Source organism: Tetranychus urticae, chromosome 1, assembly GCF_039701765.1.
Source record: "Tetranychus urticae isolate SD_2017Ah chromosome 1, NJAU_TeUrti_SD_1.0, whole genome shotgun sequence".
Taxonomy (NCBI): domain Eukaryota; kingdom Metazoa; phylum Arthropoda; class Arachnida; order Trombidiformes; family Tetranychidae; genus Tetranychus; species Tetranychus urticae.
The window spans coordinates 25,811,471-25,837,196 of NC_142958.1; the positions used below are offsets into that span (position 1 = coordinate 25,811,471).

Sequence of the window (25,726 nt, forward strand, 5' to 3'; positions counted from 1 at the left end):
GTATTTTTCTTCAGCAGTGCTTGTTATCGATAATTATTGACTTATGTCATCGCCATTTTTATCAATCATCACTGCTATTTATTTCTATTATCTCATGTTGATTTCATCTACTTTGGTATCTGACTTTTTTATCCAGTTAAATTGTGAAATAACTTGACCAAATTGTGCTTGTGATAATGAGGTAAGGCTTGTAAAATATCTTTTATTTTTGTTAAGACTTCACCTTTCAATTCAGGTAAAGTGAATATAAATTTTCATTTTTAAGCAATATATTAACAATTAAACTATATAATTATGCTGGTTTTTATCCACTCTGTCTATTATTTAGATGTTAATTGTATTTGGATCAATCACCATGACCAACCAATACAGTCATACAAGTCATTAGGGTAAAACCAGCCATCAAAAATAGCAGTTGGACTAGACCGTTAACCTCTGGACATCGATCAGCTTGTAAGATTTCAAGGAAAACAATATACAAAATGGCACCAGTGGCAACAGCATTCAATAATATCAGTGTCAAACTTCCATCTTCACTCAGACCTTTTTCGATAACAATGGTTAAGAAGATACCTAGTGGTGACATGGCAGAAAATATAGTCATATGTATTGAAGTAAAAAGAAGAGAACCCGTTTTCTCGAAAAGTTCAAACCCAATGGCAAACACCACAACAAATTTATGTAAACAGATGGCAAAAAACATGGTCCAAATTGAATAGGAGCTAGTTTGTAAGCCAATGGCAACACCGTCAAAAATGGAATGAGCCAGAAATGCAATCACTATAATTAAACCCCGTAAAAATAGAGTCCAATTACTTTCACCGGCAATTGATTTAATGGAACTATAAGATCGATGAAGGGATGTAGGAGATAAATTATCGCCGCGCAAATCAATGGCTACATTGTCATAGCCTATTTTATGTTTAATTTCAGCGTGTTTCTCGATACTATTTGAAGACAGTCTCCGTGATCCATTATTTGTGATTGAACCATAATCTTCTAAACCTCCATGTGGTAAATTGTTTTCTGAATAACAAGAAGTCGTCCTTCTTTTATGATTACTTTCCACTGACAAATCGTGATGATTTTGCTGGTGATGATTATGATGATGGTGGTGATGGTGAGATGATTCACGTCCGATCAACAATAAAATTGACTCTTCTATGAAATAGGTTAAAAAAAGTCCCAGACAAATGCAAATCTCTACCCAAGGTGGACTGTGTGAATGTGAATGAGAATGTCCTTCCTCGCCACTTTCATCATGCCCCGGATGATAGAATCGAACGTTTTGGATTTTATTATAACCCCCCGCTGCAACTGTTGGTATGCTTGTGGTTTCCGTGACTGGCGATATAGTTGTTACATCTTCATGGTGCTCTTTACTTTCTTGATATGCATTATAACTTTCTTGAATCTCTGGTATCATGTGAACAAAGCAGGTTGATAGAAGGACACCGCCACCAAAGACCAACAATAGCTGCAAAATTTTGGCACTTTTGGAAGATTTGGAATCTTTTCGAACATCCAAACCTGAGTTGTGACTCTCTAGGATTGCTTTATCTTGTTTCCTTCGCCATAGATTAAACACTAAAACAGGCCCAAGACCCGCCAACATGGTAAGCACAAAAAGAGTAATCAAAGCAGTTACACGAGTTCCATTTAGATCCATTTTTGATGCTTTCAACCAGCTTTACTTATGCAAATTCACAAGATAAAAATGAGTGAAACAACCAGAGAATTATTTGAGAGAAAAAATTAACAAGAACAAAAAGCTGTCCAAACAGTCAGCCAATTGATTAAATTAACTGTGGAGAAAGATTAGTTGCTGATTACTTATACACTCTTCTAACCGGTATAAAGTAAACTACCATTCAGAATTTACCATTACTTGGACGGTTGTGCTTAAGTAGTCGTATTTTTCACAGTTTTTTTTGATAAAATGGGTACTACGGTTACAATCAACCTTTGATTTAAAAATCATAACATACAGCTACATTGCTGGTGAAGATACGAGATGAAAAAACTCATCAAAATAAGATAAAATTGCGAACCTGTGAGATTGCGTTTAACTTTAAATATAACTCATTAATTGTGAGAGTAATGTAGTAAGAGTTATACTCACTGGAGAATAGACTGTAATGATTAATTGCGATTGTAATCACAAAAAAAAAGATTTGCTAGAGACCGACAAAGATTTTTGCATTGATGAGTGACTACGTAAATCTCAAACTTAGCAACTAATTAAACAGTGATAATCTGACAAAAAAAGTGAAGCCAATGGTGATTAGCAAAACTCATCGCATGTCATTCAACTTATGCTAAAATTGATATAATTCAATCAGTTAAGAGTATCAGACCAATTTACGTGATTTATCTAATTCCAACTTTACATTTTCAATTTTAGCTAACCAAAGGTCCCCTTACCGTAGAGTTGCCCATAACATTTTCAAATGATAGCCATAAACATTTACAATGGCTTTGGTCTGTTAACTTGACTATGTACTGTATTTAAGGGATTGGAGATTAGATAGTCACTTAATTGTCTTATTAATTGAAACAATGTTTTACGTGACAATTATAAATTGTCTTTCTCTTGCTAATCATAACACAAGTGTCTCACATATACAAAATGTGCAAAGTGCTGTTCAAAGTTTATTGTCTTTGTCTATTAAAAGGCTGTAATGAAAGATGATTAGCGGAAAATGCGATAAGTAAATTAACCAAATCAACAACCAATTTTCAACCAAATTATTTACATATGACCAGTGAAAGTTGTAATTTTAACCATTGCTAGGAAATCTGATAGAAATAAATTTCCAATACTGAATGAGAATGAAAAAATGAAATATTACTGAATTATCCGATTCAATTGACTGCATCATTAATAAAAATGCCTCTAAAATGACAAATTTGTTACATTGTATTGGAAGAGAGTCATTATTGATTCCATTTAATGGCTGACCAAGCAATACTGTATATTGAGAAATGATTAATTTGGTCTGGTGTTGTGATTTGCTGTCATCAAGAGTAATTTATCATGTTAACGCAATTATTGAGACGCACTTTTGTAAAATCAGTTACAAAAATATTAATTCTTATTTCGTTTTCTCTCTGTTTCAGGCAAAAAAATGCACCAGATACATGATAAGAAAAATGTTATAAAGCTAATTGTACCCACTGGACTGATTGCTAAATCATTGCTTATGGACAGTAAAATCTACTTGATTGTCAATTTATTCATTGGATTCGTATTTGTTTTCAAAGGTTTATTTGTGATTTATGCTGCATTCAATATTGAATCGTCTGAAGGAATCTTAATCAGTCGCATTGAGGATTTATTTAACCGAATAAACGATATATTGCTTGGCGTTTGTGTCATCTATTTCAGGATAAACCGTTCAAAGTATCGACGTTCCTTTTCAAGTCTTTCTCAAATTTTAGTCACTGATAATACTGTTGCTGATCAATATGTTTCTCATCATCGTAAAATTTTCCGATACATTTATTTGTTTGCAATTGTATATGAGTTTCTGTCTGATCTTGTCATGGATTATCCGCCTTATATCAGTAAGATGATAAAACATGATCACACAGTCATTCGTAAAACCTTTGCTATCATAGTACGTTTATTGGTATCTTACGCTTGGATACTTTTTGTCCAGTTTATATTTGAGACGTGTGTTCACCTCCAATCGGCATTCATTGTTATCAGTTCAAATGTTTCAAGAGTCAACAAACGAAGTCCGTTGTCTAGTCACAAAATTCAAACATTTCGTCAAATGTATTCTCAAACTGGTGAGATAATTGCTAATATTGATTCATTTCTTGTTTTAACCGTGCTTGGTCTTTACATTTACCTTGTGGCGACTTGTCATTTCAATCTTGTCAAGCTATTCCACGGCGAGAAAACATCTGAATCCATAATGGGTCTCATCTTTTTCGGGTCACATACTGTTTACCTGATATTTATGACCTTTCACTTTGTCCATGTAAATTTGCTGTCGGTAAAATGTTATGAAACAGTTTATTCACTTTCCTTTGGTTACTATTCACCTGAAATAATCAATGAGGTAAATACTGACTAAACTGATCTTCAATCAATTCTGGACTGATAATATTTTCTTATTTTCTGATTTAGATTCGACTGTTTCTGGAAAGAATCGGAAGACATGATGTTGGATTTACATTTGCGAAGATCTTTGTAATTTCTTCTAATTTTGTCTCATCCCTTGCAACTATCTCACTGACCATTGCATTAGCAGCACCTAATTTATTGCAATGAAAACCATTATTACTCTTTAAATTTGCTGTATTTCATGGTTCTCCTAATTTCCATGCCAAATGTTTGATTGGTTTATCTTGTTGTTATCACATCGATTGAAATATATCAATATTTCATTGTTTTCATAATTTGAAATGTTATGTTTTCGGAGAGATCGGTAATGAAATTATGAAATAACTCATTATTTGCAAGTTGTAACAATTTAGAATAGAAATTAGATGAACAAAAAATAAGTACATAATTGATGTGTTTATAAATATAATTTATGTCGTTTTTGCAAGAGTAAAGATGATTTACTGATTTGTAGTTATTCTTGTTTCATTCAAAATTGCAATGATTAGAAAAATAAATGATCAATAAAATGGATAACTTCATTGATCCCTTCGCCATACTTTGAATGCAAAGGTTAAATTGCCCAAGGTAGAAATTATTTGCCAGTTACAAATCAAATTGCTAGATGCAAATATTCAGCGATGAAGACTTTGAAAATTTTGATTAGATTGAGGATTGTTGGATGATTTAAAGCATCGCCATTATCAGACATTTTATGCCAAACTGATGGAAAAGGCATTGGAATGACATGGACAATTGGGACTCCTCTTGAAGCAAATGGTTTATGGTCATCATCAACGCCTCCAAAACTGAGTCGATTCTTGAAATAGGTGGTTGTCGTCTTTGGTGGTTCAGCTTCCAACAATGATAAATCATTCAAACGTTGTTCTGTAAAAAATGTCGTAGAAGTAAAATCACAATTAGTAAGTAACTCATCAATAAATATCCTATTGGACAAAATTATCTGTTGAACTCTTTGGTTGTATCAACTATAGCAGACAAATTAACAGTTACCTGCTCGTAATATTTTGGCATAAAGTGGATTTGTTTCTGGGAAATAGCTGTAAATCGATGGATTGGCTGTACCAAGAAGATCAAGAAGGACCATTACATCAATTCTGTCCAATTCTGACGCATAATCTCCAGGACATCTTTGTCTATCAGCTTGATTCTTAGGAAATCTTGATTTATTCCAAAGAGCAGCTAAATGACGAGAACCATAAAGTGAATCCGTATCTGTCCAGTCTTTAAAAGCCTCTTCCCCATCAAAAAATACAAATTGCAAAGTTAAATCATTACGTTCCTGTAAAAGAAGAGAAACAATTTTCGTTAGAATACTTGAAAAATATTGAAATTAAAAGAAGGAAACTTACCGTTTTATGTTTCTGTAAACTGGATGAGAAATGACGAGCAATCTCAATCATCATTGAACAAGGGACAGCTGAATCGGTGGCAGCAACAAAATTTTTACCAGGAAATAATTTGGAGTCATAATGACAAGCAATCATTAACCGACGGCAAGCTTTTGGGTTTAGAGTTGCAATTATATTAACAAAAGGTTTGGAACCATACGGAGTATTGGCCATAAAAGCATCTTCCTCAACTGTCCACCCTAAGTCTCTCATCGAATTTTCTATGAACTGAAAAAGAAAAAATGATAAAAAATAAATCAAATGGCAAAACCAGAAACAAATACACCTAATAATGGATACACATCAAAAACGATAAAAAGTTCACTCCACTAGCAATTTGGCTTTTCATAGTTATCAGACAATACCAACTGTGAAGGATATTGAATGAACTATCTCTGACAGATTTAATTGTCAAATGAACATCCTTCAATATACAATCAAAGAAAATGAGTTTGACCTAAAATAATTCAATTTAATGAATCAAGTCAAACCATAACACTTCATGAATCTCGATAAACTAAGAAATAATGCAAAACGGAAATGTGTTGCAACTTAATACACATGTACTAAAAGGGTTAAACGATGGAATATTTATTCTGACTAAATAGCGTTACATAACAGTGTTAGTCAAACAAAATGATTTACTGCAGATCATTAAATGATATTCTAATGTCATAAACTAATCTATCAATTATTAATCAGAATAGCCTTAATTTTCTAGACATTTGGAATTATTATTCAAAAATCAGTAACTTTATTTTTTTACTTGCAGAGCTGATTGATATCAAGGCTCTTCTTTCCATGCATCTTTCGTGATTTCGGTGTATTTATTTTTGACTATTTGCCTAGCTTCACAGTTCTACCACAGTTATTGACGCTATTGGTGAATATCAAGTTATAAAATTTTGTTACATCACATCAATATTGTGTTGGTGCAATCTTTTTACGACGACTTCTATGCCAAAAGCAATCGTATTCAATGTTGAAAGTGAGATTTATAATATTGGTAACAATAAAATCTGAAGCGAGTGCTGAGGTTAACTAATAAAAAAACAATAAAAATATGAATGAAATAGTTTTAGAAAATTGTAATCATTCAGACTTATCAATCAGTCTAGCTGATTAAATTTTGAGAATACGTTTATAAATGTCTTTTTTAGTCTATAATTCGCAGAGCAAATTCAATCACCATCGAGCTGAGGTTATAAGTAATTAAATTGACTATAAATTTAAGCAACAGTAACATTATCCATGATCCAATGATGAACACTTTAACCATTTCATTTTTAACTTTGTTCATCTCTATCAACATCGCCCATGTTTCATCTCATTTAGAGAGACCTGGTAAATATCTTGATCATGATCGTACAATAGTTGATTGTGCTCGATACAAGAGGGAAGCCAATCAACATAAATGTGTCCTGGCTCCATTCACAACTGAAGGCCCATACTTTTTGTCTGATGATCTTCAACGATCAGATATTACTGATGGCCAAACTGGAGTTAATTTAGACTTGAATCTTAAATTAACCAACGCTAAAGATTGTTCACCTTTATCCGACTATTTTGTTCACATCTGGCATGCCAATGCTTTGGGTCACTATTCAGGTGTACAAGAGTTTGATATATTTCTTGAACCATATTTTCGTCCAAAGCCAATTTCTGATAAAAGATTCCTTCGTGGTTATCAAGTAACTAATGAAGATGGCCAAGTAAACTTCAAAACAATCATTCCTGGTTGGTATTTTGGTCGCTGTATACACATTCATATTGAAGTTTATGCCAAAAATACTACAGATGGTAATGCTGTTAATTACATTGGCCAATTTTATTTCAAACAAGAATTGCCTGGACAATTGAAACTTGTCGAGCCTTATTCAAATAATCATAATCAACTTACACTAAATGATGTTGATGAAATTTTTGCCGTGACAAATGGACAAGATACAGTTCTTGATTTGGAGCCACAGGAAAATGGTTTCAGATCAGAATATATTGTAGCAATTAATCCAGATGTATCAGTTAAATATGATTATCTTTTCTTGTAGAAAAGAGTATTCAAGATTATTAATTTTATGTAATTGTTACATAAAAGGGAAATTAATATTCAATTGAAGTTAGTAAATGAATTATATTTGTTTCAATTTATAATATTATTATTTACTGTCAACATTTGTTGAGTCTTATTTTTGTATGATTTTTCTCGATACAGTAATTTCATCCCTAACATGGTTGAAGACTTCATGAATTGTAATCAATATAAGTTTCTCATTTTCATCATTCCTATTGCACATTTATTAGCTTGGACTTTTCAGACAATTTTTGCCAGAATCAACAAGTAAAATATAAGTTGATCAACTTGAATCGGTCAAGATGCTAACCTATTTCAATTGGATATCATGATTGCTCTCACTTGAGTATCTTTCTTCTCATTAATTTATAACGATTGAGATTGGACTAGTTTCTGGTTTTCATCAGTAGAAAAGATTCCCAGTTGGAATGGCACAGGAATATTTATGTAAATGATTTATTAAAAGATGAGATGGGAATGAAAAAAACCTACAAACATATTAATAGAAATATGGAACTTTGAGGATAAAATAAAGCTACTTCTTAGGAGCAACCTTTTCATGTGGATTAATATGTTTACCTGTATATTAAAAGCAAGATGTCAATGTCAATCCAATTAACACCTACGTATTGAGCAAGTTAACCTATTATTTAATCAAATTGTAGTTTATTGATCAAAATTGTAAGGTTAAATACTTGAATTATGGTTCTATTTATGTGTTAACCAGAAATCTATTTTTGGGTTCATAAAATAACCGAAAAATACTTTGAAAATACCCTTCATATCTCTTTACCAATACTCTTTACTATTGTTATGCTGGATAAAATTGTACATTTTATCCTCTGTAGCTTCATTGTGAATTGATTACAAGCACAATTAAACAGTTAATTGGTTTGTATCTATGGCGCTTTATGGTCAATAGTCCATTAACTTGTGCTGAAGGAAATCAGTTTGGGTTAAATGACTCTATTCAACTGAAAGGAGCAATTTAACGACAACATTTGCTGTTAATCACACAACCCTGGAAATTGTTGTTTAACTAATTCTGAAGATACATTTAAACATTGATTCTTTGAACACCTGAATATTCACAAACATTATTTGAAATTATTAAAATAATTGGAGACGTTTACACTCCAAATAAAGTATAAAAAATTGATTTGATACCATTAATGCGTAAATATAATTTTTGGTTAATTTTCTTTGGTATTTTGGTCTATTTATATTATTCCCATTGATTCGTTGTGGTCACTTAAATATACAGATATGAGAACAGAAAAGTTGATTGGACAGAATTACAGATAATTGATATAAAATAGCAAATTAACCAGACATAATTGAAGACGCTGTTCAATAACTTACTATTTAATGATGTTGAGTTGACTGGGAACTAACAGACTTTCATTACCATTAGCAACATTTAACCAACATTAGCAGAATTAATAGAAATTAAGGAAGATTTAATTACCTCTCGAACTTTTCTATTCCCTTCGGTACCGGAAACTCTTGGAATCATGATGTTATTAAGTGTATAATTAAAATATTCATAGGTTTTCGGTGAATCACTGGCAATTGTATAAAGATCATTGGTCTCCAGATACTTCAATTGATGATGCCACTGTAAGGAAAAGAGGTAAAACAAATTGAAAATAGTTGATTGAATAAACATAGTGATTACTAGAGAAAGGTTAAATAATTATGTTTGATCTGATCAGTGATTAAGTGACAGGGAATATATTTTTGCCAATCTAGAAATATATTCATCGTATGCTTACAATTGTATTTTTCTTGTCTTCAAAGCTGTTTAACAATCACAGACAGATGATAATAAGTAAATAGAGTAATTGGTTGCAGGGAAACTAAACAATTAAGGTCACGACAGTTTGTCCTCAAAGTTGTTATACAGTTTAACCACTCACACTGAGATTTGACTGAATACTATGTTTGGGTTTTGATCTTGAATGAACACAAAATTGGAGTTCATTGTAAAATAACTGTTGGTTGATTCATCTAACATCTAAAAGACATTTTATGTTGTTTATTTGATTAATAAATTGGGTATCTGGTTTAGGTTAACTCAGTAGTAAAGTAATGAAAATTGTCTTATTTGGGTTGACTTGTTGCCTTGACACTTTACATTATGCTTAACAATAGCAAGTCTGTTTGGAGACATTTGAAGGAATTTAATTATGAATTGTTAAGACTGGATGTTCCTTATATAATGAGGATATTAAGCTGATCAGTAATCAGTTTATTACATCAGTGATTTGATTACTTCTAGAATCAATTGATCAGCAAATCGGTGAGTTATCTCTGTAGGAAAGAAACATCTGAAGCGATCAGCTGTTCACACACTAATACATGTTTTGAAAAGATTGACGTTTTTTGGATTTAATGCTATTTTATATTGTTATTATTATATTTATTTATTAATTTACTGATTTCCTATTTTTTATAGATTACTATCACAAAGTGAATCTCACCTGTTTTGGGTCCCAATTGACTGCTCCGACTGGATCATTGGATAAAACATTGCTTGCTAATATTCTCATTAGATTTATAAATGACCAGAAAACACTTGAGAAGTTGTTCATGATTAAAATTAAGATAATTAATGACTTTAAAATAACACTTTAGGTTAAAAAAATATTGAAAAATTATCACAAAAAAGACCAGCCTGATGTGGGATATAACACATGGGATAGCTTTAATTATAACTGTGAAGTCAGTTGAAATGGTGAATAAGTTGACTTATTGAAGATGAATAATTGAACGAATTGTTTAATTACAAACGATTAAAGTTATAAATTTAAGTTTAACAAAGTTGGTAAAAATGATATAAATAGAAACACGTATCCATTATATTCAATTCAACAGCTTAATAACATGAGGTTGAGATAAGTTAAGCAACAAGTTTAACTGGTTGAAATGGAGTAACAGTTGTAATGTTACCTGTATTCAGTATTTTTGTTCACATTCACAATAACAATGACTGAGCTCACTCTCAATATGTTTTGACATGGAGAGAGAGAAGGAAAATAGTAAACAAAGTAGTAAACCAAATAAGATTTGACATGTGGTGATGGACAGATGATTTCTGAAGGTGAAGATGGATGGATTGAATATTGTGAAGAGACAATTGAATGATTTTGAAATGAGATCTTGAAATATGGAAGTAAAATATATAAATGTGATGAAACAGAGCGTTCATAACCATTCACATAACATGTATCTTTATTGGTCCTTTCTGCTCCTGTCACAATAATCAACTGACAATCCAATCATTTGCTAACTTCCAGATTCTGCTGCATAATTTGTCCAAATAACAAAATTGACTTAATAACCATTTTTGCTTATTAATCATGCTGGCTCGGCATCCATTGATTGTTGTTGATCTGAGTTGTCAGCCTCAACACTTCGACCTTTTAGTAGAAGGTCAATCTCTTCGATAGGAGCTCTTAACCTTATTTCTTTCTCGGACATAATGGTAAGCAAATCAGTTAAAAGATGAGGAAAGGTGTCAATAGCATCAAGAAACAATATCTTAGACCAGGGACAGTTTTGAATGGCTCTGTAAACGATAGATTCAGCTTTCTTCATATTTCCATGGTCAGCATTGAATTTCATGAAGGTTCTCCATAAAACAATGATACCTTGGTTACAAGGAAATGACAAGCATCTTTCAAATAAACCATTGATTCGTCTAATTATACCATCACAGGCTTGACTGCCTGCACTAGAATCTGTAAATGAGTAAAAAACGTAAAAAAATCATTAGAAAATTGTCATTTTCATTTGCATAAAACAAGTTTGATTATAAAATAGAGAAAGTTAATTCAAAGATGATTAGAAAAGTATGACTGGAAATTTGGCTTCACAGATGACCTATTTATATGTCAGTCGCATTAACCTAAGCTGTGCCTGAAACTAATGAGTAAGGAATTTATAAGACCTTATTGACCTAGGGTCTTCATAGACTGCCCTTCTAGGGTGTCTCGGCATAATTTTTGAAAGGGTTTAGGTCCAATTAAATGCGTGACTTGCCTACTTTAGTAAGTTGCCTTTAATTGCTGACTTGCCCTCAAAACTAAGATTAAAAACAGCTTATCATAACATGAGCAATTTGATGTTCTTCTGTCGAGCTAACCTGGATAAAGATAATGTTACGGTTATGTGATCTGATGATGAGATACTTTTTCATTAGTTTCCTACTTTTTTTGCATCATGAAAGATCTCAATTTTACAAATTGATCAATGTTTATCAATGCAAGCAATCTTAAACTCATTTAGTGTTGTTGTAATATCACGCAAGACGATGACCAATGGAAATTATTGAACTACTGAAATTACCTTTTATGATATTTAATCTCTTTAACTCGAAATGCAATTTGAATATCCAAATAACTAAATCACTTGATTCACTTTTGCGAATTAGATCGGTGAAGAATCTGTGGAGATAAAAATACAAGTTAGAATATTTTCCAATAAAATGTAATTTTAACCATCTCTTGAGGTATAACGCATTTAAACAGCTTACCTATCAACTGCTATAGGAATAGCAATACTGGATTCGATATTGATGAACAATGAAAGGAAAGGTTTATGATTTGGGAATTGTTCCAATGCTCTTTTACATACATCTCGCAATGATGATATTGATTTGATAGTCCTTTTAATATCAATTATCAAAAGTTGAAGGTGAATTGTGAATAAATCCAATTTTCTTGACTTAGATTGATCATTAGCTCTGAGTAGCGCTTCACACTCATCGAAGGCTAGGCTGGAATCATTAACAATTAAATAAACTAACAAATGGCAAAATAAGATATTGGATGTAAATTCATCAACTATCTCTGCCATTATATCCAAAATCTTGGACGCTTTCAAAGCAAAGATGGGTGCGTAATTTTCAAGCTTTTTACCCAATGTAACACTTGAAATCATCTTTAAGGCTTGGTTCTCAGTTTCGCGCCAGCTGGATCCTTCGTATGACAAATTTTGAGAGCAGAGATCTTTTACATCAAATAAAAGTTGACAATAATTGGAGACAAATTTGAATAAACGACGAGAATCGATTCTTCCTGTGAACAAATCAATGGCAGTTTCATAAATGAGACAGGCTTCTTTGTGTTCACCTCGCTTCACTTCAAGCGTTGTCAATAAATCCCACAAATCCAGATCATTTCGATAAATTTCAATCTTTAAGTAATCTTTGATTATTTTCTTTACTCCTTTATACTTCAAAGTGACATCAACTTGACCAATAAGAAATTTTAATCTCCATAAAATTAATTGCTTTTCGTGAGGAGTTTCTTTAAATTGAGCTATCGATTGGATGAAAACTTGGTCACGAAACGTGGTAAAGTCATCATCGAAAGCATTCAAACGTAGATTGAATAAGCTTTGGATAGGATTAATGATCAAAGAATCATCTATTAAAAATATCGAGTCCATGATATCACTTGCATCGATTGCTCCAAGAAATTTAAGAAAATGTAAAATTAATAGATATTTAGTTCCATCCTCTCTGAATCGAAATAATATCTTTGCCAAATCATCAATAAGAACGTTACGTTCTGTATCATCAGCTTGATCAGCATCAGGACCTTTTACTGGAAGCCAATAATATTTCTCTCGAAGGGTTTCAATCTCAACCCAAAGTTTAGCTTGATTATTGAAATATTTTTCCAACAATGGATCCTCTAATTCATCAATCGGTTTTCTCGATGGCCCTTGGTTGAGCAATTTGTTTTTCATCACATTTTTCCAACCTTTAGCATCTAATTCACCGAATCTTGAGCAACCTGAATCCCAAAAAGGTTCAAGTATGGCCTTCCACTCAGATAATGGTTGGTCATAAGTTAAAAACTCTGGAGTGAATAAATTAAATTCGATGAGGACTTGCCATATAGCTATTGCCTTTTCTTGATAACCAGCTTGAGAAAGGAAAGTTGTGTAATGAAACATAGTTTTAACGATTTCAGTTTCAAGATTTTCAGTCATTTGATGAGTTTGAAAAGTTCCTTCCAACATGCTATTGAAGATTTCGAAACATTTAAGGAAAGCTCGGTTTAGTTTGGGTACAGAGAAGTGTGAGATGTGTGTCTGAAGAAATATGAAATAATTTTTCCAAATGGTTGGATTATTTGGATGATTAAATGTCATTTTTTTCCATTCCTTGTCAAGTTCATTAGGTGTTGCTATGAATCTCATAAGATTCAATCTTTCCAATTTAAGTCGCATACATTTAGGATTAAATTCAAGAGCTTTGTCAACTATACTCAGTTTTTTCTCAGCCAATACCGTCTCGCGAGATTTTGTACATTTCGATGAAGATGACCAGATAAATGAGTCTTCTTGGAATTGAAGAAATTTGAACCATCTTTCAATATCGTTAGGATGCAAGCGAAGATATTCATTGAATTCTTTAGTCTTGTTTTGTACCGTCCATTGACTGCTTGATAATCTGAATTCGTCTTCGGAAGAAACGTGTAAGTTTTTCTTTGGATCTTGCGCTTTAATGTATAGGGCAGTTGCTTGATCGTGAACATCCTTCAAACTGTCTCCCAAGTTATGAGAATCTTTTGAGATAACTTTAAATGCTGGTTCAGAAATCTGTAAATATTCAGGCAAAATGAAGATTTCATCTTTCTTAGTCACAGTGATTGCCTCACAATTTTCATCTTGAACCATCTTTGAATCAAAATATCTAGTTGATCTCTGTTTAGCTTTATTCAAAGTCTGGCGAAGTCTTTTACTTTTAAAGCATTTTTTCTTGTCGTATGATGGAACAAGTAAGTTGTAAACACTTTCAAAAGCAAGATTGTTTCGATCTGGTCTTGGATCTTGCTGAAAAGCTTTTTCCGGAGGCAATCCAACCTCTTCGAGGAAGACTTTGTTGATGTAACTATCAGCCTTTTTTTCTTTCGATTTTTTTGGCCCCCATTCCGTCCTTTCTCTCTCTTCGGAACGATGTTTAGAATGTTTATCTTTCTTGACTTTTTTAGAAGCGTCTCGGGATTTTTTCTTCTTTTTCTTCTTCTTTTTAGACTTGTCACTTTCAACTTGAACCTCCCCAATCAACTCGATGTCAGTATCTCCACTGTCAGAAGCACTATCTTCGCTTATATTCACAGTTGTTGGTTTTTGATCCTTAAGTCGCTTAGCTTCATCATCATCAGCTATGGTTTCCACCGGGACTTGAAAACTTTGGTTACTAAGCCAGTCAGTGTTTGAAGGTTTCGAATCCCAATCATAACCAAGATTAGATGCTGATGGGAACATGGTAAAATTATAATCAAAGAATAAATTCAAACAAACAGTCAATTAGTTAATAACTGGACTTAAAAACTGAGTTAAAAACTGAACATATGATTTTTTTATTGACATCTGCAGTTACTAGGCGAAACTACAGATGGCGTTCAGCCTACTCCCCTAAAAACACCAGCAAATAAACCAAAACATTGAATAATCCTAATTTTGGATTAAATTGCTGTTTTTCACTAGTGTTTAATAATTAAGCACTACAATGAATATTATTAATAGTAAATTTTCCATGAATGTTCGTGACACTTTAATCAAATCGTTCAAACAGTTCAAACAAGACCCAAATCAACTTAAAAAAATTGAAAAAAATACCAGTGATTCACTTTCTTCAGATTCCCGTAAGTAAAAGCAAATTCTGAGAATAAATTTCAACTTTATGCTTTAAGACTTTACTAATGTCTCTATTGAAATTACAGGAACCGATGAAAATGATAGTGAAATACCATTTTTTGACCCTACAAATCCAACAAAAATGATACAGTTCTTGGAATATATCATTCTCAATGAATCTGATAAAGCAGATGAGTCAATTTTTAACAGCTTACTAGATTGTTATCTAATAAATTGGAAAAAAGCTTCCGAACCAAGTGAGCGGGATATCTTAAGAAACAAAATCATGTCACTATTACTAGATCACATGGGAAAATACAGCTTCGAACAAGCAATGATTTCATGTAGGATGAATCATTTTATTGATGGACTGCTCTTTTTATATGAACAAATGCAATTATATGATCTCATTTTGGACCATTATGTCGAGATTGGTGATGTAAATAAAATTTTGGAAACCTGCGAAAAATTTAGTGATCAAGATGAACGTCTCTGGATTAGAGCATTTTGGTACTTTGCTAAAACCTCTGATGTTGACATATCTCTTCTTCATAGAGTATTGGAAGAAGTGGACAAAAGAAATTTGATTCCTCCGATCAGTATTATTGACATTTTATCAAGAAACTCTCCAACTGCCAGTCTTGCTGCAATCAAAAATTATTTGTCTCAATGGTTGACAAAAAACAGTGAAATGGTATCCAAAAACTACGACTTAATCCATCAATACCAAGATTCAACTGAGAAAATGCGTGATGAAATAGAGTCAATAAGAACACAGCCAAAGATATTTCAATCAAGTCGATGTTCTTTCTGCAAAGTTCACCTAGAATTACCTTCAATTCACTTTCTTTGTGGCCATTCATATCATCAAGGATGTTTAGAGTCTCCTAGTGATGAAAAAGGATGTCCACTTTGCTTACCAGAGCAAATAAAACTATCAAATATGAACAAAAAAGACCAAGATTTCGATATATTGAACAACCAATAACTCACAGATGGATTCAAATCGGAACTCATAATCTCTTATCAAGTCCAAATTGATTAATTTAAATATTTACATTGTTTGCTATTTCCAATTACGCCTATCAAAGTTTATATCCAACAAATGCCATTTATTTAAATTATAAATTGTTATTTTGAACATTTTTCTGGTGTTATCCCCGAAAATAACAAAGTGTAGATATTTTGTTTTCACCAATAATTTTTAATAGCTGTTTCCATGTTAATTGGTCTTCTTAAGAGTAACCAAATTTTATACTTGTGGGAATAAACAATTATCACGATTAGAATCAAAGAGAATGAAGTTGATTAAGAATCAAAGGATCTGAAGAAGCAATGCCACCAACAAGGAAAGACCATCAGCCATTCAAGTTATAATTAATTGATCCTTTACTATTTTGTTACCAGCAACATTCAATGGTTACACCATGAATAGATTGTATTATTATTATTATTTTGTTAAATTCCGACAATCATTACAATTATAAACCATTAATTTACTTCAAACAAGCAAAGCGCACATGAAAAAAGCAGCAAGAAAAAGGCAAGAAGAAAAAGCAAGCAACTCGTTTTCAAATTTGTAATAAACTGTTGTTACTTTTGTGTGATAAATTTAACAATTAGTAGCACCTTCAGTAAATTAAAAAGATAACATTTAATTGAAGATAAAATGTTTAATGAATCTCAATTGAGTTAAAGGGAGTGAATCTTCATGAAAAGTAATTATTAGTTACGATTATCCTTCTCACTTTTGCTGGCTGTCTTGAAGGTTTCCAAGTTAAATTGAAATTAAAGAAACATCACAACAAATGATATTTATTATCATTACCACTATGATACGTTAATTAGTTAGGTAACCCAAAGGGGATTGGTAAGACTTAACCAACAATCAGCCAAGGTAAAGCCAACTAACCACCCAAACAAACACCTAAACCGACCATTAAATACTCACTTTTTCACTAACTATGAAAGTCACGACAAACAGATTCACACAAGACTCTTTTTAAAAACGTTTTTTTTTCACAAAAAAAAATTCATTTAATTTCAACTTTTCTCCATCATTTATTTTTATACTTGCCTCTCTTCTCCGTTCAATTTCCCATTCCAGTGAATTCAACTTAAATTGTTCATTTACCGCCAATCTGATTATAGCCAGGTAACAATGAATAAGGTATTAATGAGCAACAAAAGTTAACTACAAAAATGCTCATCAACTAGTATTACGCGTAAAAAAAGGTTAACATGATTTTACATGTTTAATGTTGCAGCCATAAAATTAGGAAAATTATTAAATCCAATTTTACTTGATTTACAAATGACCTTTTTTTTCAATCAAAGATGACCATTTAAAGTATCTGTGACTTTCAAATACACATGTAATATGACTACTTTTGATGTATACTTGAGATGTTTTGATATGATTCTGATTAGGTTTCCTAATTATTCGAGTCAATTGAAATTGAGCCCATCAACTACCATTTTACTCGTTCATGATTGACTTTTATCAATACACAGCCTTGTTCAAATGTGATTTCAACCTTAGGCCACTAATGATAGATGATTATCAGTATCGGTGATTTGGATGCTTCAACATATTAAACATAACCACAGTCTTGCTTACAAAGTGTATCATGTTTTTTGCCAGCTTAGGCTGAGTAATATTATCCGTCTTTGTACCTTTGTACAATCAAATTTGTAATATTTGCAATCAAATGATTAAAGATGGAGATTGAAATTGTCTAACATTGAGACAATATTTTGATTTATCCAATGTAAATGTTTACTCTTGTGCAAATGAGCCTTTTAGCTGAGGATGTGTCCATCTTGAACAGGAATTTCTTTCCAATCACAGTTATTCCCGAATAGTTTTTGTTTGTTTCATCAATAAGTTTAAAATTGATTGGTTTGAAGATGTTTAAGTGTCATTCATTGTCTTTACGTTTGTGAACATCCAAATGGGCTAAAAGAGGATGATGTTGATGAGGATGAAGAAACAAAAACAAGAGCAAGAAGTGAGTTGAAACGTTTAACTAATAGATTCATGATGATAACGATGGTGATGATGATGATCATCATCTTGGTGATGGAAATGCAATGAAGAAATATAATATTTTTGCAGCTAAAATATTTCAAGCTATTAAAGATGATCATTTGAAATCGGAAATGTCAAACAAATAGACCAAAAAAAGAAACCAAAACGTAAAAATGAGACCAAAATTTGCATAATTTGATATTCAAACTGCTAGCAAAGACCAACAAAACCATCCTACTTTTCAATCACCAGTTGACCTTTCACATCTTTCAACATTTCTGCCCTCTCACCATAACCATAATATTAATAGCCTTTACTCCTTTCACTTGACCAAAAGATCAACTAAACCATTCGTTCAAATTTCATTGACTGATCTGCAACAAAAAAATCAAGTTACGATTAAGGTTAATAAACATTCAAACATTTTCAATATTACATTTGAAAAAGCAAAGCAAACCTTTTACCCAAAAAATCAGATTATCTCAAGACTGATGCGATTGTTTCAATTCATGATTGGTATAAATACACTAATCTAATCACGATCTTGGTTAATTAATTATTGACTTTTCTCAATTTCAATTCCGATTTTCACTTCAATTTGATTAGTTATCTGAATATCAATAAAACTGAGATTTAAGATTTTCTTGGATTTTATGAAACATATTTTTCTGGCAACTTTTTTGTCTCATTGATATCATTTTGTTATCGAGTGTTATCAATGTTTGATTTGTTCAATTATCATTAAATTGTATTTGATTATTTCAAGAAATTAACTAATTCTTTTCAATTAAAAGCAATCTTGTTGCGGTTCCACTTTCAATTTGAACCTTTCTCCATCTTTCATTGGCTCCACATTCACAACTAATTTATTTAAACTGGTAATTAAATGTACAAATGTTTTCCCCAAATTTTTGCACTTAATTAAATGAGAATCAATCAATTATTTAAACTTTAAACAGTAATTATAATTAAATAAATGGTTTAGTAACAAAATGAAAAAAAGCTAAATTTCAAGTTAATAATGATAGAATGGCGAGAAAGCGTAATTTTGTTTGATTATTATGATGCATTAATGAAATGATTGATGAGACCACAAATCAGTAAATTTTTTTATTAATCTTTAAACATTTAACAAAATAGAGCTAAAAGGTTAATTACAATTTACCTTGGTAAATTGTTCATTAACACAGCAACGTTAGACAAGATTGAATAGATGAATTGAATGTTAATCAGTAATTAGGTGTAGGTAACATCCAACAGTTTAATTGGAAAATGATTTGCATGAAAGGAAAACTAAATAATTGATAAATATTGATAAAATGGCTGATTGGCATCCAAATTAGCTTCAAATTCATTTTCACTTTCAATTGTCTTTCACTTTTCAGTTATCGATCTTTCATCGAGCTATAAACATAGTAACATCTTCATGATCATAACCATAATCATGATGATGAAAAATAACTGCAACAACTGACATCTTGAAAAGGTTGCCAACTCTCAGAGTGAATAGCGATAATTTAACCTCAATTGTTGAGTTAATAACAAGTTGTTTGACAAGCAAACCAATAATACGATTGAGCAAAAATATGTGTTTCATCAAACACTGATTAAGTTTCAGGTTAATTGTGGTCATGAGTAGTTGTAATCGGATGAATTGCTTCAAATTGCTGTTGATTTGATTTGAAAAAAGAGCATCTTTTAGTGTTGATAAAGAAAAGTATATTTTCTGGTTTAGGAAAGGTTAACATTTATTCATAATTTGATCATTTGAAACGATCAGGAGAACCGAAAATTGCGGCAAAATTGAAAATTACAAAAAAATAGAGTAAATTGTAAATTGAAATGAAATTTCAATCAAAGGGAAATGTTTCAAAAAATGGAATTTAATTTTGAATGAATTTTCTGTAATCACCTTAATCATGAACAATTGAGAAAATTATTCCAATTGATCGTGATCATTCTTAATTAACTAACTCATGAATTGAAATTCAACAATAACAATTGTAATCAAATAATCTATAAATGATTAATGGACACAAAAATTTCTTCCTCTCAAGATGTTTTGACTCTTAAACAAATGATTCTTGGTTTTGTTTTTTTTTCATGTAAATTCAGTTAACCATTTGTGAAGGTGAAACATTTCAGGTTAGTCATTCGTTCATCCAATAAGAATCTTCTCCTTCTCATGAAACCCTTCTGTAGGTTTGTTTGGGTTCAGGAGAAGTTGATTTTTTACTTGTGAATCTATCTTATAGTTTCTTTCCTCATTGAGGCGGATGATGGTTGAGGAGGAGCTAAATGAGTGCAAGCCTATAAGCAAAATGGGAAATGATGTTAAACTGTTCAAGTTTGTTCATTTCATTTCAAGTTGCTAACAACAGTAATTTATTTTGTTCAACAATTGAGAGGAAAAAAAAGTCCTTTTGTGCCTCCAAAAATGTCCAATGTAAATGAGGGAAAAGTGGCTGAAAAAAGCATCAAAAGTGAAGTGAAAAGTGATCACAAATCGCCATTCAATCATCCAACATTTACATCGCCCTTTTCCATGGAGAAAATATTAGAGAAAAAAATTAAACAATCAAATTCAACATCGACCACAACATCGACCACACCATCAAGTCCCTCCATATCACCGGTTCAATCACCAGTTCAGTCACCAGTACAATCACCTGTCCATTTACCTCATCAACATCATCATCATCATCCTTGGCTGAAACCATTTTCATTTACATCATTCTGTGAGCCTTTAGCAATCAAATGTCAGTTAAGGAAACACAAGAGCAATCGCAAGCCGAGAACACCCTTTACAACTCAACAGTTATTAGCACTGGAAAGAAAGTTTCAGTCCAAACAGTATTTATCAATTGCCGAAAGAGCAGAGTTTTCAACATCTTTAAACTTAACGGAAACTCAGGTTAAAATTTGGTTCCAAAATCGACGGGCCAAGGAAAAGAGGTTAAAAGAGGCCGAAGTGGAAAAGTCAAATTTCACTCGAAGTGTTCCCTTCTCCACCTTTGGTTTACAATTTTATCCAACCTTTCATCAACACCAATCACCGACTGCATCCCAAATCACCAAACTCATTTATCCAACGCAACTGATTAACCGATTAACGAAGTAACAATAAAAAAATTGACCTTTTCATGTTCGCATTTTGATCTCCTTTTTACACATTGCCACCTAAATTGTTAGTCAATCGATTAACTGTGATTAAAGAGGAAAACATTTCTTGAAAGTTGGATGAAACTTTTACTGTCCTTTGACGCTCTTACAGTTGAACGGATCGATATTGAGAAACAAAAAGCTTGAAGATGAACAAAAAGTGAACTTATTTTTCAAGCAAAGATATTAACATGAAAATGTGATTTCATGATAAAGACACTTATTAGCTGGAAAATGTTGATTTAATTGTTTCTCGTGTCAATTGTAAATATTAATAAAACGTTTGATTGTGATTTTGTTTGTTATTGTTTTGCATCAACTTCAATAAGGCTTAAACTTTCAATCAACTCTGAACATCGTAAGCCAGAAACAGAAAAACTTTTGATTACTTTGCACATTTAATTGATTAGTTAAATGAAATATTGTGTGATTAAAGTAGATTTATTGATCTATTTAGTTTTACTAAATTTTTGTTATATTCAGCTAACCTAATGAAAGCCATTAAACTTATATTGACTTGAGCAAAACATGAAACAAAAGACTTGAATGGAAAGCACAAAACAAAACAAAATCTCTCATCACTTTTAACCTTACATAATTGAATTGCAGGAAAATTAAAGTTAATGGTAATCTAGAGGATAATTAAGACGATAATCAACTCGACTCAACTCTGATTGCGTGCTATTGGAAGAGGAAAAGCAATAAAGGCGAAAAGGGAAATCACAGGAAAAAACAAAAAGAAGGGTTGAAATGGATGAACCATGAAATGAAAATTTGTTCAAGACAAGTTACAGAAAAAGTTTACCTGGGAAATTAGAGATTCATCAACTGATCATTATCCAAATTGTAAATGTCACCTCAACTGGTGCAACTTGAAGCCATTGGAAGACAATATCATGAAATGCTCATGGAATCATGGTGATATTGAGGCTGGTCAATTAGAGTCAATTGACTTTTGTATAGGTTTTGCATCCTTCGAAGGCGTTTGTGCTTCTTTTCATCCTTTTCATTTCTCCTCCTCTTATAGTCTTGAATCACTTTACATGATTCCTGATTCGATGCAACATTTTTTCATTGTAATAACATTAAAAGATGTTTCCTGTTAAAAATGAATTCTGCTCGTTCTTGTGGAAGCAAATGAATCTTCTTTTGCTTCTTCTGTTTCAATTGGCCTGAATGTGTAAATGAGTCTTCTTGATGAGAGATGATGATGATTCCAACATGAAAGATAATGATGAACAGGACAAAGATATGTAAATGTGTAAAACTTTCATCTTCTAAAAATATATATTCATCTTGACACCCAACAAAGCGAAAAGTTATTTTCTGCAAAAAGGCAACTCACAAAACTCTCAAAATACCTATCATTTTAATCATCACTAACAATTTATCAATAATCAATAATCAACAGAAAAGTGATTAACTTTGATGGGTCAACATTCATGCAAGTAAATGAAAAATGTTAATTATTTTATTTTACCTTTTGATAAATCATTGAAATTGGTTGAAAGGTTAATCAGTTGCAAGACGACAAAACAAGATTCCTAGAGTCTGGTAAAGCATTTTATCTTGTATCAAGATGAACATCAAAAAGATAAAGATGAACAATGAACACGATAATCTAGATTACAGATTAGATTGGATTGATCGGGAAAGAGGTAAAAATGAAAGGTTGATGATTTGTGGTTGAGTTGATTATGTTAATCGGTTTCGAGTGTCATTAGCAAGTGATTAGCTTGATCAAGAGACTATTAACAACAATTGTATCCGTTTACCAATAATGTAGTTACACGAAAAGGAAGAGACCAAAAAAAACGATGAAATTTTTGGTAAAAGCCTTTGGCAAAATGTTTCTCTTCTTCTTCTTTTTTTTGGTTAAGAGTAAAGGCCAAGTGTCCAATGGTTGAAAGGGCAAAAGAGGCCAATGGATGTTAACTATAATCATGTAAGTTGAGTAAAGTATCATCAGCATGAGGTAAAAAACAATTTCCAGAGAAGATGAAGAAGAGGCCAAAAATGGCGAGGAAAAGATGAAAAGACAATCATTGCTACTGTAAATGGTGACCAGTGTTGACCAACAAGTGCAGGTTAAATGAGCAACCATTATCAGTTACACGGATCAATGGACATTTACTTTAGCTTTGTAAGTGTTACTTTGTTTTGTGTTTAGTTTGTGAATTGATTGTTGCTTAATGATGAATTGCTTTGAACAATTAACTTTGCAAAATGACTCGGCAAAAGTAAATAAGACAACAAGGCAACAAATCAACTGAATTCAAGTTAACAACTGATATTATAATCAACTCAAGATTAGGATTTACAGATAATTCATAATTGCTATGCCAACATGAAAAACTGGCCTTTTTCATGAATTTTTTTGTTCCCAGTTTAACTTTTCTTTTTTTTGATTAACCTTTCATTAACAGTTGGTCAAGCTATAGCTTCTGATTTTTGGTCAATAAATATTAACCTTTAAGTTAATCATTGCGTGAGTTGTTTTAAATGAAACTTTTTCTGTTCAATTTTTCGTTCCAGTTTTGATTGATTTTATTTTTCGTTGCAAAAAACAATTGAGTTTCTCTACAATCAAATGGTTTAATTGTGATAAATCATTTCAACTTTAATTATTAGATAATTTTATAATTTCAAAATCATTCATTTCTTTGAATCACTTTCACATTTGTTTTAATATTTAAATTGCTCTTTTGATTAATCATTTTTCCTTTTTTATTAACTTTCATTGGATTAAATTTAAATTAGTTTAATCTGTAAAGATTGATTGATTGAATGTTAATCAAGTGTTTGGGGGAGTTACAGTTAACTAATCAATTGGGTGTTTAATTGATAGCTAAAAGAGTTTGTTAATTTATGCAAAGTTTGATTAAAGTAACTTCAATCTTTATATTTACACCCAAATTAACCATTAATGTTGCTATCAAAAAAGATTCAAATTGAGTTCAATCAACACATGGAATCAGTTGAAATTTAAATGTTGCCAGTTGACAGCAAAATGTTAATTTTGGGTATTAAAGGTCAGTTAAATTTAATCAAATGGTTAAATTGTATAACCTGGTGCTGCTTCAAATTAGTCAAATTATAGTTGACTAACATTGTTAATTAACACAGTTTACTGAAAAGACAGTGATTGAGTTGATAAAAAAGTCAAAATGAAAATGATGCTAAAATGAAAATAGGAAAACCCATTGAAAGCAATGAAAATCGTGAAAATTTTGTCTTGAAAATTGGCCACTCGGGACTGGCCCTCGAGTTTATATCTCATAAACTGCACGATGCAGTGGTTCAACTATCACTTAATTAGCTTCTTCTTCGCTGTATTTAAATTGTCGTTAGAAGAAGCAAATGTTTTTTTGCAATTAGAATCAGTTTGCAAAGACAAAACAATCAATTTGAAAAAGAAACAAAATATCAACATTTTTTTCAGTTGAAATACAACAAAAGTTGTTGGTATTCCCATTAAAAGGCTGTTGTTAAGATGAAAAAAAAGAGACTAAAGTTGAAAGCAGAAATGCATTCAGTGACACAATTAGTGGCTCCATTAATTACAATATAATCGAGTGTAATAATCAATTTAGTTATGGATGCATTTTCGTATAACAATTATCATTCAAATGGCCACCAACAAAGTAGCTAACTGGCAAGTAACTTTCAAAAAGAGAAGCGAAAATAATCTGAAAAAGAAGACAAAAAAGACGATTCAATTACAACAAAATCATGAACCGAAATCAAATTAAAATCGTTAATTTAACAATTTAAAATACAAATTGTTAATCCCAATGAAACATTGAATCACTTGGAAAAGACAAGTGAAGGTAAAAGTGAAAATGAATGTAAAATCATTTCATAGTAATATTACACTCTATAAGCTGAAAGTGATGGGACAGGAGTGAGGCTGTTAGGTTGCAAGATGAACGACTAAGGGTCTGAGTTACAATTGATTTGATGATGAAAATGACTCGGAACAAGATGAAGCTGAAGATGGGGAAAATGAGGAAGATGTTTGTTTCCCAATTGATAATTATGGCTTTTATTTTTGTAGCAAAACTGTAACTTGTCAATTGGTCTGTTAGAGACAAAAGATGATAATGATGATGATGGGAAGAGAACTGGTAAGACGAGATCTCTGAAGATGAAGAGGTGATCCATCATCAAATTACTCCGTCATTTATAGATAGTTAGTTAAATTGTTATGCCTCAATAGTAAGCTTCCAAATTTTTGTTCAATGAAAAGCCAAACTAAACTCATAATGATGATGCTGTTG

General features: G+C 31.6%; 6 protein-coding genes, 1 long non-coding RNA gene and 1 other non-coding gene across 9 annotated transcripts; 5 read left to right on the forward strand and 3 right to left on the reverse strand.

Moving 5' to 3' along the window:
• Window positions 1–182: 182 nt before the first annotated feature.
• On the reverse strand, window positions 183–2,103 carry LOC107364448 (zinc transporter ZIP3). Its single transcript, XM_015931792.3, has one exon. The coding sequence runs from the start codon at window positions 1,667–1,669 to the stop codon at window positions 347–349; it is 1,323 nt and encodes a 440-aa protein (XP_015787278.1). The 5' UTR covers window positions 1,670–2,103; the 3' UTR covers window positions 183–346.
• Window positions 2,104–2,587: 484 nt separating this feature from the next.
• On the forward strand, window positions 2,588–4,588 carry LOC107364451 (uncharacterized). The gene is made up of 3 exons (XM_025161347.2): window positions 2,588–2,711; window positions 3,121–4,070; window positions 4,139–4,588. Exons 2-3 carry the CDS (start codon window positions 3,129–3,131, stop codon window positions 4,280–4,282), a joined length of 1,086 nt encoding a protein of 361 aa, XP_025017115.2. The 5' UTR covers window positions 2,588–2,711; window positions 3,121–3,128; the 3' UTR covers window positions 4,283–4,588.
• LOC107364450 (glutaminyl-peptide cyclotransferase) lies at window positions 4,524–10,858 on the reverse strand. 2 transcript variants are annotated; one of them, XM_015931793.3, is made up of 5 exons: window positions 10,081–10,858; window positions 9,066–9,215; window positions 5,488–5,754; window positions 5,129–5,417; window positions 4,524–5,002 (listed from the first exon to the last, which is right to left on the reverse strand). In XM_015931793.3, the coding sequence occupies exons 1-5, from the start codon at window positions 10,189–10,191 to the stop codon at window positions 4,728–4,730; spliced, it is 1,092 nt and encodes a 363-aa protein (XP_015787279.1). In that variant the 5' UTR covers window positions 10,192–10,858; the 3' UTR covers window positions 4,524–4,727. The 2 variants fall into 2 exon arrangements, with proteins under 2 accessions (XP_015787279.1, XP_015787280.1); XM_015931794.3 differs by lacking the exon at window positions 10,081–10,858 and adding an exon at window positions 9,373–9,953.
• LOC112539112 (uncharacterized) lies at window positions 6,556–7,670 on the forward strand. Its single transcript, XM_025161348.2, has one exon. The coding sequence runs from the start codon at window positions 6,786–6,788 to the stop codon at window positions 7,572–7,574; it is 789 nt and encodes a 262-aa protein (XP_025017116.1). The 5' UTR covers window positions 6,556–6,785; the 3' UTR covers window positions 7,575–7,670.
• LOC149094847 (uncharacterized) lies at window positions 9,765–10,229 on the forward strand. The gene is made up of 2 exons (XR_016197892.1): window positions 9,765–9,899; window positions 10,056–10,229. It is a non-coding gene; the product is annotated as an uncharacterized LOC149094847 (long non-coding RNA).
• On the reverse strand, window positions 10,359–15,004 carry LOC107364446 (nuclear exosome regulator NRDE2). Its single transcript, XM_015931790.3, has 3 exons — window positions 12,135–15,004; window positions 11,948–12,045; window positions 10,359–11,340 (listed from the first exon to the last, which is right to left on the reverse strand). The coding sequence occupies exons 1-3, from the start codon at window positions 14,879–14,881 to the stop codon at window positions 10,958–10,960; spliced, it is 3,228 nt and encodes a 1,075-aa protein (XP_015787276.1). The 5' UTR covers window positions 14,882–15,004; the 3' UTR covers window positions 10,359–10,957.
• On the forward strand, window positions 11,515–11,679 carry LOC112539119 (U12 minor spliceosomal RNA). The gene has a single exon (XR_003082717.1). It is a non-coding gene; the product is annotated as a U12 minor spliceosomal RNA (small nuclear RNA).
• A 30-nt stretch (window positions 15,005–15,034) lies between the features above and the next one.
• Window positions 15,035–16,759, forward strand: LOC107364452 (vacuolar protein sorting-associated protein 11 homolog). The gene is made up of 2 exons (XM_015931796.3): window positions 15,035–15,261; window positions 15,340–16,759. The coding sequence occupies exons 1-2, from the start codon at window positions 15,126–15,128 to the stop codon at window positions 16,239–16,241; spliced, it is 1,038 nt and encodes a 345-aa protein (XP_015787282.1). The 5' UTR covers window positions 15,035–15,125; the 3' UTR covers window positions 16,242–16,759.
• Window positions 16,760–25,726: the final 8,967 nt, after the last annotated feature.